The sequence below is a fragment of the Salmo trutta genome, chromosome 12 (genome assembly GCF_901001165.1).
Source record: "Salmo trutta chromosome 12, fSalTru1.1, whole genome shotgun sequence".
Taxonomy (NCBI): domain Eukaryota; kingdom Metazoa; phylum Chordata; class Actinopteri; order Salmoniformes; family Salmonidae; genus Salmo; species Salmo trutta.
This window is the reverse complement of record NC_042968.1, coordinates 46,568,139-46,581,314: the sequence shown is the minus strand read 5'-3', so window position 1 is coordinate 46,581,314 and position 13,176 is coordinate 46,568,139. Positions and strand designations below refer to the sequence as shown.

The following is a 13,176-nucleotide window of genomic DNA, read 5'->3' as shown; positions in this document are numbered from 1 at the left end:
GAGAGAGAGAGAGAGAGAGAGAGAGAGAGAGACTGAGTAAAGGTAGTAACACAGAGAAATGGAGAGAGAGAGTAGAGGAGAGAGAGAGAATGGAGAGAGAGAGAGAGAGAGAGAGAGACTGAGTAAAGGTAGTTACACAGAGAAATGGAGAGAGAGAGAGAGAGAGAGAGAGACTGAGTAAAGGTAGTAACACAGAGAAATGGAGAGAGAGAGAGAGACTGAGTAAAGGTAGTAACACAGAGAAATGGAGAGAGAGAGAGAGAGAGAGAGAGAGAGAGAGACTGAGTAAAGGTAGTAACACAGAGAAATGGAGAGAGAGAGAGAGAGAGAGACTGAGTAAAGGTAGTAACACAGAGAAATGGAGAGAGAGAGAGAGAGAGAGAGAGAGACTGAGTAAAGGTAGTAACACAGAGAAATGGAGAGAGAGAGAGAGAGACTGAGTAAAGGTAGTTACACAGAGAAATGGAGAAAACACTGGAGAGGAGAGGTCTGTGTTCTACAGGCATGTAGCTTCCAGACTTCCTACACTACACTGGAGAGGAGAGGTCTGTGTTCTACAGGCATGTAGCTTCCAGACTTCCTACACTACACTGGAGAGGAGGGGTCTGTGTTCTACAGGCATGTAGCTTCCAGACTTCCTACACTACACTGGAGAGGAGGGGTCTGTGTTCTACAGGCATGTAGCTTCCAGACTTCCTACACTACACTGGAGAGGAGGGGTCTGTGTTCTACAGGCATGTAGCTTCCAGACTTCCTACACTACACTGGAGAGGAGGGGTCTGTGTTCTACAGGCATGTAGCTTCCAGACTTCCTACACTACACTGGAGAGGAGAGGTCTGTGTTCTACAGGCATGTAGCTTCCAGACTTCCTACACTACACTGGAGAGGAGAGGTCTGTGTTCTACAGGCATGTAGCTTCCAGACTTCCTACACTACACTGGAGAGGAGGGGTCTGTGTTCTACAGGCATGTAGCTTCCAGACTTCCTACACTACACTGGAGAGGAGGGGTCTGTGTTCTACAGGCATGTAGCTTCCAGACTTCCTACACTACACTGGAGAGGAGAGGTCTGTGTTCTACAGGCATGTAGCTTCCAGACTTCCTACACTACACTGGAGAGGAGGGGTCTGTGTTCTACAGGCATGTAGCTTCCAGACTTCCTACACTACACTGGAGAGGAGGGGTCTGTGTTCTACAGGCATGTAGCTTCCAGACTTCCTACACTACACTGGAGAGGAGAGGTCTGTGTTCTACAGGCATGTAGCTTCCAGACTTCCTACACTACACTGGAGAGGAGAGGTCTGTGTTCTACAGGCATGTAGCTTCCAGACTTCCTACACTACACTGGAGAGGAGAGGTCTGTGTTCTACAGGCATGTAGCTTCCAGACTTCCTACACTACACTGGAGAGGTCTGTGTCTTACAGGCGATTTCACAAGCTCAACATTGCCGGTTTTTAATAAAGTTTTCCATAGTTTTTCCGTTGTTTTGTGAAATCCACCAAAGTGCTTCTTCGACAAAAAAATCTTTGAAGTGTACAGTAACCAGCAAATGCCAAACGGTCGCTTGGAAACACTGAGAATCACTACCAATGGAAGTCTGTCTGACAGGTTGTTCATAGAATGACATGACATCATAAAGGTGGACACATCTAGATGCTGTGACCACTCTAAAATGGCTTCCTTTCCTCACCATCTTCAGAGCGGCAAGCAGCCTAGTGGTTAGAGCATTCGGCCAGTTAGCAGAAGGTTGCTGGATTGGATCCCCGAGCTGACAAGGTAATGATCAGTTGTTCTGAACAAGACAGTTCTAACTCACTGTTCCCCAGTAGGCCGTCATTGTAAATAAGAATTTGTTTCTTAACCGACTTGCCTAGTTAAATAAAGGTAACGTTTTTTGGACCACTGTTAGGTAAAAGGACTGGATAGGTTTCAGCCTTACTGCTTTCACCTATCAAATCCTTTTAAATCAGTGGTTGAAGAGTGAAAGGCATCTGCTTCCAGTTGTAAAGACCCCCTGTAGTGGCGCTAGTCTAAAGGTAGTGGAAAGCAGCAGTGAGCCAGAGCTCTGTTGCTAGCTCTGGACCTATGTGCTCCCAGTGAAAAAGAGCCGCCATGGAAAATATTTGAGGAAATGGCAAGCGGTTAATGGGCCAGCTCTTAATGTTGAATTCCATACTCTAATGTGTCTCAGTCATGCATAAGAGGAAGTGTTGCACGCATGCCAGGGACCATGCTATCGCTTCAGGTCAAAGGGACAACGCTATACCTTCAGGTCAAAGGACCCCGCTATACCTTCAGGTCAAAGGGACAACGCTATACCTTCAGGTCAAAGGACCCCGCTATACCTTCAGGTCAAAGGGACAACGCTATACCTTCAGGTCAAAGGACCCCGCTATACCTTCAGGTCAAAGGGACAACGCTATCGCTTCAGGTCAAAGGGACAACGCTATCCCTTCAGGTCAAAGGGACAACGCTATTGTTTCAGGTCAAAGGGACAACGCTATCCCTTCAGGTCAAAGGGACCCCGCTATCGTTTCAGGTCAAAGGACCCCGCTATACCTTCAGGTCAAAGGGACAACGCTATCGCTTCAGGTCAATTACTAATCATGCTGGTCATTTACGAACATTTTAACATCTTGACCATGTTCTGTTATAATATCCACCCGGCACAGCCAGAAGAGGACTGGCCACCCCTCATAGCCTGGTTCCTCTCTAGGTTTCTTCCTAGGTTTTTGGCCTTTCTCAGGAGTTTTTCCTAGGGAGTTTTTCCCAGCCACCGTGCTTCTTTCACATGCATTGCTTGCTGTTTGGGGTTTTAGGCTGGGTTTCTGTACAGCACTTTGAGATTTCAGCTGATGTACGAAGGGCTATATAAATAAATTTGATTTGATTTGATTTGAAGGGGACAACGCTATCCCTTCAGGTCAAAGGGACCCCGCTATCGTTTCAGGTCAAAGGGAAAACGCTATCGCTTCAGGTCTTAGGGGACAACGCTATCCCTTCAGGTCAAAGGGACCCCGCTATCGCTTCAGGTCTTAGGGGACAACGCTATCCCTTCAGGTCAAAGGGAAAACGCTATCGCTTCAGGTCTTAGGGGACAACGCTACCCCTTCAGGTCAAAGGGACCCCGCTATCGCTTCAGGTCAAAGGGACAACGCTATCCCTTCAGGTCAAAAGGACCACGCTATCGATTCAGGTCAAACAGAGAACCCTGAGATAGGAAGAATAATGTTTCTGTAGGGACCAGGGGCCCTTGAACAACTCTGGCCCTAGAGGGTCCCAGACACTGTAGTATGCTGGTTTTAGTATGTAGTAGTACATTTTCATCTTTGACTTCTAATCAGAGATGAATTGATACCAGGAAGTTCAGGTATGGCTCCATTAAGTGGCAGTTAAAATCAGACTATGGGCTTTAAAGACTTGAATTGTGCACCTCTGGTGTGGCTGCCAATGTGGCTGAGAATGTAGTCACAGCATAGAAAACACACACACGGATTTCTACAAAACCTCGTCCTGACGGTGATACGTTCGAACACGTATCACCTGTAACTCTCGACCAACCCCTCCTCCCCCTCTCTCCCCACCCTCCTCTCCTTGTTTCTGAAACACTCCGGCCCCCCTCTTCTCTTCCCAGCATTCCAGTGCCGTGCCCCCACAGTCAAAGGGCCAATTCATGGCCTGGCGCGGCTACAAGCGCAGACAGGGGCTCTGAAGCAGGATGTTGTTTGACTGATTCCTCCTCGCACCGCTTAAACCAACAAGCCGCAAAAAATATGATTTGGGAGGGTGGGCAAAGAGGAAGTGGGTCCACTCACCTAACCTCAAGACTAGAGTGCAACTCATACCCAGGCTCATTACTGTAAAGCAGCTAGCTTGGATCTAGGATAGGATCCAGGATAGGATCCAGGATAGGATCCAGGATAGGATCCAGGATAGGATCCAGGATAGGTCAGAGCAGTACGGGAAGCTCATGCTGCATAATTACCTTGAACTATCTGGGCTTTGTGTAGGTCAGTGGATAATATAGAGAGGAGGCAAGGAGAGGAAGCCACTTCAGTCAGTTTGACACAAGTTATCTCTCAATGCAATACCACCAGCAGTGGAATATCTCCTTTATGCTCTCACACTTTGAAGAAACAACACGCAACAAATATAGTTACCTTCGTGAATCAACATCAAACGGTCCTACCCTGATAATCTGCCTGATCTTACATGGTCCCCCATTACCTTGGGTAGGAAAAAGGGTTGAGCTGGTATGCTTTTCTTATGTCTCTAGTCTCCACATCAAGTTTAATAGATCTCTTCCTTGATAGTGTTCTTGTGTAGGGTGCTGAGTTAGCCTGTGTCCTGGTAGAACCCCTATGAGAGTCCTCAGCGCCGATGTTATCTCCACCAAGTCAGTCAGACAGACATTCCTGAGCGTCTCACACAAGGCATTGCCCTGGCTTTCCCATGAATGAGGCCTTAACGACAAACAGGCCTGTGACACACGGTTTACCCTGTGTTATTTACAGACCTTAGACCAAAGGTGGAGATAGCTAGCTCGCTAGCTGGCCCCCTAAAAGCCCTAAAAGCTTCCAGTTGACATTTCCATTTGTAAAGCAAGGGCCATTTTGGTCTGTTTTCAGGTTACGTTAGCTGATGGAATGATAAAGGTCTGTGCAGAATGTATGCACCACACCCTGCCTGCTGCAAGGCTTCAAAGCAACACAACTGTTTTAAGATGAATAAAGAGAGGAGATTATAGATTATCCAACCAAATGCTTTCATTCTTTTTCTCCACTTTAAATCACTACCTTTTGTGAATGAAGTCAAACTGATCATTTGCAAAGTATAAAGACAAATTATTTCACAATAATCTAATCCATACAGATAAACTAAACTGAGGCTGAATTTAAAAAAAAGTTATGAATAGGTTGATTTCATTTGACCTTTAAACGTTGAGGTATGAAAACATTTGTATGTGCCTGCTACACTCCTTCCTTATTCCCCCCTCCTGTCACTTTATCCAGCCTGGGGGCGGGGCAGTGAAGGGACCACACAGACGACCTTTGGTAAATTGATCTTTCCATTTCCACTCAACTCTCCTGGCCAACAATAGGAGAAGCCCTCCCTCAGTTATCTCTGGGCCACTGGCTCTGTGTGCCTGCTACAAATTACAACCAGCATCAACATTGTGGATTGACAGGACTGAATGCACTCCCTTTGAATCAGAAATGTTAACCTCTTCCCCAAAACTCCACTTTCAGCAGATTCAGAAGTAAGCTAAAGGTGTTGGAGTTTGTAGAACCAACAGTAGCTAGGGAATGTGCCATGATTCCTGTAAACAGTAACAAGAGAAGGAAACATTTGGGAAGTAAAGAGTTTGGGAACGACACACAACACACTAACTAACTGAATGACTATGGAGGCTCATGGCGGGGCTTTCAGGGCTGTTTTGATTAGCTATGAACAAACAGTCGGCTCAAGATAGGTTGGACATAACGCTAGTTCACCTTTCAACAGCTCACGAGCTGGGCAGGGGAGTTTGATGGAGTGAGTCTGCGGTCTCTCTCCGCACTACAAGGACCCCCAGCGTAAACAAACAGGACTCAAGTTTCAACCAGAGGGGACTGTTTCCTGCTTCAGCCAGCCCTGCTGGCCAGCCCCCCAAAGCCCCTCTTACCAGAGCTCTGCTACACTCTGCTTTCCAAAATGCCAACCCCCTTCCACTGCTCAATTACCCAGAGGAATGGAGGGATTTCAGGGAAGAGAGAGAGGGAGTGGGAGAGGGGGATGGGGAGAGAGAGGGAGTGGGAGATGGGGAGAGAGTGGGAGAGGGGGACGAGGAGAGAGAGGGAGTGGGAGAGGGGGACGGGGAGAGAGAGGGAGAGAACCTAGCTACATTGCTGTGGTATCTAGATTGTGGGAGACCCCCTCCATCAGACTTTCACAATAGGAGCTTTATGCGGCCCAGTCTTTGGTCGTCTTAATAGGCTTTCAACAGAGGGAGTAAAACACAACATAATAACTTCATTAACTGCAGAGTTTGCCCATTTATGCAAACATACAGATGGGGGGCCAATATACCTTAGGCTAGGGGTGTGTGTTTGGGCTGCCATACTCAAGACTAACTGTTAACCCTTTCTAGTTTGGAGGTGAACTGATGCCCGATAACATAATCCACATAGGTAGGTGATGAAACGTGGGCGAACTCGAGTGAAATTAATTTCAGAAATATGCTATTCATAGCATATTATGTTACTGGTTGCATTGACTTTTGAAAAACATTTGTGGGACTTTTTAAAGGGAAGAGTAAAATGATGATGGAAGTATTCCAGAGGCCCCTGGTGTTAGGTCTCCTCATCTGGACCTCATTTCCATACATGGCAACAAGAAGCTAAGCTGCTTATGTTGTGAGTGCTTCTCTGGTCGCTGATGATGTGTCAGTGAAAAGCAATATGTGGTCCAGGTCTAGTATTGACAGCAGACTAGGTCACCAACATGGTTCTATCTAAATCAGGGTTAGTGCTCAAAACTGGATTAACACAATCCTGAGGTAACTGTGATCAAATCTTACAACGACAATCCCTCCCATAGCACAAGTTGAGACCAAAATTGCTTTAAATTCAGTAGAAATAATGTTGCCGTTATCCGAACAACAGTAAAACATTATAATGCTCAACTGTAGTTATTTCATTATCACCTGGAGTTACTTTATTTGTCAATAACATGAGCATGTCCATGAATACGTGTATAGTGGTCGACAACTGGCAAGGCCAATAAATAACAAGCAACCCCACCTCATAAACAAGGCATTCTGGGAATTGGGTTTCCACTTTCCAGCCCCCATGCTCCTTGTCCGCATTGACCCTGATTTATGGCTCATAGAGTGTTGATACTTGCACTCTATACTCCTCTTTACCTTTATGGGAGGGAGTGGCCTACTCCCGTGTTATCTACTCCTCTTTACCTTTAGGGGGGTGGCCCTACTCCCGTGTTATCTACTCCTCTTTACCTTTAGGGGGGGGGCCCTACTCCCGTGTTATCTACTCCTCTTTTCCGTTTAGGGGGGGGGGCCCTACTCCCGTGTTATCTACTCCTCTTTACCTTTATGGGAGGGGGGCCCTACTCCCTTGCTATCTACTCCTCTTTACCTTTAGGGGGGCCCCTACTCCCGTGTTATCTACTCCTCTTTACCTTTATGGGAGGGGGGCCTACTCCAGTGTTCTATACTCATCTTTATCCATAGGGGGAGGGGGGCCCTACTCCCATGTTCTATACTCCTCTTTACCTTTAGGGGGGGGGGTGGGGGGGGGTGGCTACTCCCATGTTCTCTACTCCTCTTTACCTTTAGGGGGAGGGGGGGCTACTCCCATGTTCTATACTCCTCTTTACCATTAGGGGGGGCCCTACTCCAGTGTTCTATACTCCTCTTTACCTTTAGGGGGGGGCCCTACTCCAGTGTTCTATACTCCTCTTTACCTTTGGGGGGGGGGGGGGGGGGCACTACTCCAGTGTTCTAAACTCCTCTTTACCTTTGGGGGGGGCCCTACTCCAGTGTTCTAAACTCCTCTTTACCTTTAGGGGGGGCCCTACTCCAGTGTTCTAAACTCCTCTTTTACCTTTAGGGGGGGCCCTACTCCAGTGTTCTAAACTCCTCTTTACCTTTAGGGGGGGCCCTACTCCAGTGTTCTAAACTCCTCTTTACCTTTGGGGGGGGCCCTACTCCAGTGTTCTAAACTCCTCTTTACCTTTAGGGGGGGCCCTACTCCAGTGTTCTAAACTCCTCTTTACCTTTAGGGGGGGCCCTACTCCAGTGTTCTAAACTCCTCTTTACCTTTAGGGGGGGGCCTACTCCAGTGTTCTAAACTCCTCTTTACCTTTAGGGGGGGCCCTACTCCAGTGTTCTAAACTCCTCTTTACCTTTGGGGGGGGGGCCCTACTCCAGTGTTCTAAACTCCTCTTTACCTTTGGGAGGGGCCCTACTCCAGTGTTCTAAACTCCTCTTTACCTTTAGGGGGGGCCCTACTCCAGTGTTCTAAACTCCTCTTTACCTTTAGGGGGGGCCCTACTCCAGTGTTCTAAACTCCTCTTTACCTTTAGGGGGGGCCCTACTCCAGTGTTCTAAACTCCTCTTTACCTTTAGGGGGGGGCCCTACTCCAGTGTTCTATACTCCTCTTTACCTTTAGCGTGCTCATACTAATAAGAACTGGGTTGTTTTCTTTCAGGGCAGGCACACCGCGTAGCAAAATGTTTTGCGATGGTAAACCTTACACTATAATTTCTTATTGGTCAATTTCAGTCAGTCCCTCCCTGTTTCAGTCTAGTTTCTTCCATTTGGAGCCTAATGAACACAGTAGAAAATGAAAGGAAAAGCAGCAGCACTCTAATGGCCCCGATACAATTATTTATTTAACCCAAGTTTGGACAGCTAAGCTGTCTTCATCAGGATTTCATCTGAATACAAACATGATTAATGCATGGCAGATGTACTCATACCCCTAGCAGATCTCTCTATCAGTAACACACTGCTTCCCTAGCAGATCAGAATGATTGGTTGATTGGTTAGAAGTGAACTCCACAAAAAACAGTGCACAGCACAGCACAAACCAAACTAGTACAATTCATATAATCTTCTACTGTATTCCAACATTATATTAACCAACAATACAACCCCATCCCAAACAACAATAAAGGAATGAAATAAGTGTATTTTGTGTTAAACTATGTCACTCTTTCTATCAATGGACTGAATGCTAAATCAATAGCCCCCAATGCTAATGTTGGCCTATCATTCCGTGGTAATAAGTCTGGAGCATGGAAGCTGGTTGACAGTAGTGTCTCACCTGAGAAGAGTCTTGGCGTGACGTCGGGGGAGTGGGGGGCCACAGTTTCAGTGTACGACAGTGTTGAAAGTGTTGAATCTGATAGTTCTGCAAAGGACAGAACATGACAGGGGAGTGAAATCCGGAGCTCCATGGAAACCATTGTAACCATAGACTTCGGCGTTAACTACTGTCCAGAGAGCGTTGTGTTGTGGTCCTACTATGACGCCATGTTCCTCAAAGAGAGGTGTGAGGAGAATACAAAATGAATTTGAAGCAGGAGAAAGCAGGAATAATGTACTGGCACATGACTAACTCTGAGGTAAAAGACCCTACATTCCAGCTGCGGTAACACTTCATTTTCCAGCACAGAAAATAAGGGGTATAGCTTTAAAAAAAAAAAATTATGTTTATTTAACTAGGCAAGTCACTTAAGAGCAAATTCTTATTTACAATGACGGCCTACCCCGGCAAACCTGGACGATGCTGTGAAAAATGTGCGCCGCCCTATGAGACTCCCAATCATGGCCAGATGTGAAACAGCCTGGAATCAAACCAGGGACTGTAGTGATGCCTCTTGCACTGAGATGCAGTGCCTCAGACCACTGCACCACTTGGAAGCCCATGGTATATATTTTTATTGAACCTTTATTTAACTAGGCAAGTCAGTTAAGAACAAATTCTTATTTACAATGACGGCCTACGCCGGGCCAATTGTGCGCCGCACTATGGGACTCCCAACCACGGCCGGTTGTGATACGGCCTGGATGAAGTGGGAACAAGATGTAATTACTTTTTCACAACTATATAAATGTTATATTAATAAATATGGAATTACTTTAAAAGACAAACAAAACTGTGCTGGGAAGTAAAATGCTACCAAAACTCCAGTACAGTGAAACCCCTTGTGAGTTTAGCAGATATCTCTGTGGCTTACTGTTGCTGAGGGGGAGCATGACTGTTGCTGCCTGACTTACCCAGTGGCTTGTGTTCATCTGAGGGAGATAGTCGTGAGTAGGGGGGTGGTGGTGATTCTGAAATACAAAATATGTGTGTTAGATGCTTGGTACTGCGTAGAAGTGCATAGTTAGGTATCAGAGCATAATCTGTGACTATATGAAATAATAAGTAACGTGGATTACTGGGAAAACACAGAAAACAATCTGTATATGTCTGTAAAAAAGAACAGGTTGAATAGGGAAGATCGACATACAATTATTCAGACAGAATATAGAATAAAAGATCAGACATTTACACCTCTGTTGAATAAGCACTTCCAGTGGTTCATAACTAAAAACGTAATTACATCTCATATAAAACATGTTTTCAGGTCCTATTTAAACGGCTATAAATAACGAACACAAAAGAAAAGTAGGCTACATGTTGTCAACGGGCATTTTCCATACATAAAACCAAGAAAGCTAATGGTGAACTGTCGAAATAGTTGTCTGGGACAAAGAAACAGGCCATGGGAACGGAGTGGATATAATGGCTGCGGGTTCTTTAAGAGTGGAGGCAGTAATTGCTGGAGTACTCAGTCAGTGAGATACCCAGCTAGTCAGTCTGGCGCCAGCAGTATGCAAACTGTATATTATCACCACTCCTTCACCTAAATAGCAAGAGGGGGACCTCCTAGGGAAGGAAAAAGAGCCTTTCATAGTGCTACTTCAGAGCGATCTTCAAATGGATAACGTAAAAGCTAAACAAATGAATAGAATCGATATCATGAACTAAAACATTGAAATAGAGGAATGTGTGCTTAGCAGAGAAAATATTTGCTGCAAATACATTATAAGTCAAGCTCTCCCTTTCCCTCTCGCTGTGTGAGTGTGTGTACAGTGTTGTTTTTGAGGGATAGTATGCTAGCTACACTTCCTACAGTTGGAATTCAGTTGCTGTAATCATACAATTCGCTAGAAAATGTTAACTCCCGCGCATTGGCTAAGCAACCAAATATTTACAACAATGCGCATCAACAAAACTTCAAGGGTCCAAGTATGTCTCACTTAATCGCAGAGAAGTATAACCCTAAGTGATTATTAATTGGCTGTGTGACTGTGAACGCGTTTTAATGTCACCTCACACACCTTTAGCGCAGCCTGGCCTTGTAATGAGTCCCATCTCTCACCATCCGCCAGACTTCAGGTAGGATGTGGGCCTGCCTTTGGGGCATCGCTATTTGAGCATTGGCACGCAGTGCTTGGTTATCACGTTTGAAAAGCATCTATAAGTGTAGCTTCACTATGCGCACTTGTGCGCAAACCTATCTAAAAAATAGACCCTTTCAATTTATGCAGATTTGATTTGTGTAGAATGGGTTAAAAGTGTGTGATTGTAACCAATCTCAGTTGTCCTACCTGGCCCACACAACAGACTGTAGTGATAGGGGTTACAGCACACCGTTTCGCTGCTGTCCAATGCCCGGAAGCTTTCACAGTGGCACAGCGCTTTGAGTTGAGTCGAGTGGTGCAGGTCAGTCCATCGGTAGAGTTTACAGAGCAGAAATGGGGGAGATGTCGAGTGGCCACCTAAACGCAGCTCCGTCTGGGGTACCAGAACACAGTCACTGGGCATCCCTCCTTTCGACTCCACCGCCTCCAACAAGGCATCCAGCGGTTTCTCCTTGAGTCTTTTCAAAAGAGCATAGGTAACGTTCTTGAGTTCTTGCTCGACCACCGAGACAGTATTCCCCTCCCGTCCCGTGAGGATACCGCCATCGCGGGGACTAGAGTTTCGAATACCCCGGGTCAAGACGGGGCTCCGAGGTCTAGGGTCCCTGTCTCGAAACAAACAGCAAGTAACCGTTCTACTGTCATTCTCGTGTTCTGGCTGAGAGCCTCGGTGATGAGGGACGGGGACACACATGGCATCCCCCTGACCATGGTCCGAATTGTCCCCCGGCGCCGACTCTGCGCTGTCCGTGAGGTCTGTGTTGCACACTTCGTCAAAAGTTCCCAGAGATGGCGAGGCACGGGTCACCGACCCGAGCTCCGTTTTGGGAATTTTTTCTGGGTTACTGCCACACGAACCGTCCAGAAACTCCTCGCTTCGTTTGCTTCTCCCATCTCCCCCGTCTCTGTCTGGGACTAAACGGCTTCTCCAGAGTCGCCGTATAAAACCTGAGCGTTTCGACCTGAACATACGACAATTTAGACCGTTTTGGATGTGTCGTATTGTTCCCGTCCAGGTCTGTGAGGATTCCACATTGATTTATGGTCTCCGCACAACATTCATGTTTTGTAAACGGCGCGCACTACATGCGCAGCCGGGGGTCGTAGATTTATGACTAACTCGCAGCATTAGAATGTAATTTACGGTTGTATGTTGCATTAAACAAAGTCAAATGTAACGAGATTACACAGCTAAACAGAATGCGACATGCATGCATTTACTGGTCTGTTATATCCTACAACCATATAGTCTACCAACTCAATGAAAACGTTTGTCTTTACAGAGGCTACACAATTCCCCAACACTATCTTCCGAGCAGCAATTCATTATTCCTCCAATAACTAGGCTATAGCTACCACATGAAACGACAGCAGCATAGTTCGTTTTTTCTTGGACTTTGAGCAGCCTTGGTTAAATCCTTCGCTTTAGAATCCTTCTGACGGCACATCGATGGAGTTGCTTCACCACGAAATAATCCCAAATAATCCTTGCCGCATTCAGATTCCAATGTTATTTTCCACCGTAGTGTAGAATAATCCGTTTGCAACCCCGAAATAAAAAGTTTAGATTGAGTTTTTATGCTGCTCCAACATACGGATGCAGATGTAGCTACTCCGATTCAAGACTCAGGAGTGGTTTAAAGGAAAACTTAAATGACTTTGCTGCCAGTCTCACTCTCTGCTATTCTTTTCGGAAACACTCGCCCGTACACACACGGGGGCCCCAGGAAAGCTCTGGAGCCATTGGTTGATTCCCATCATGTGCCAGTCTAGACACTTTGGCGGCTGTGAGCCGCACTGATTGTTGCGCAAACATGGTTTCAAGTTTCTTAACTCTTAAAGGCGCAACATCCACCTTTCTTCTCTCAAACTTTCAACTCTTCCCACGAACTTTATATCACACTGAACATGTTTACTAACCTACCGAAACATCAATGCACACATTTATCTCAGGGAAACACTTAATACTTAATGACAGAAAAACGCCCATTCAGTAAAATACTGTATGGAATCGGAATTATTTCTGATTTTCATTCTATAAGAGCACAATCTGCACAGAGTGATTTTCTCTTGAATTTGTGTCATTTAGAAGCCAGCAGATACTGACAGTGTGTGCCCTGTAGGTCGATATTTTACTTCCTGTTTTGTCATGATGACCTTATTTATTACACATGCAAAATTACATTATTGATTTAT

General features: G+C 46.0%; 1 protein-coding gene across 1 annotated transcript; it reads right to left on the bottom strand.

The window, feature by feature from the left end:
• Positions 1-7,778: 7,778 nt before the first annotated feature.
• On the bottom strand, positions 7,779-12,731 carry LOC115203655 (mothers against decapentaplegic homolog 6-like). The gene is made up of 3 exons (XM_029768556.1): positions 11,167-12,731; positions 9,787-9,843; positions 7,779-8,917 (listed from the first exon to the last, which is right to left on the bottom strand). The coding sequence occupies exons 1-3, from the start codon at positions 11,948-11,950 to the stop codon at positions 8,709-8,711; spliced, it is 1,050 nt and encodes a 349-aa protein (XP_029624416.1). The 5' UTR covers positions 11,951-12,731; the 3' UTR covers positions 7,779-8,708.
• Between the last annotated feature and the right edge of the window lie 445 nt (positions 12,732-13,176).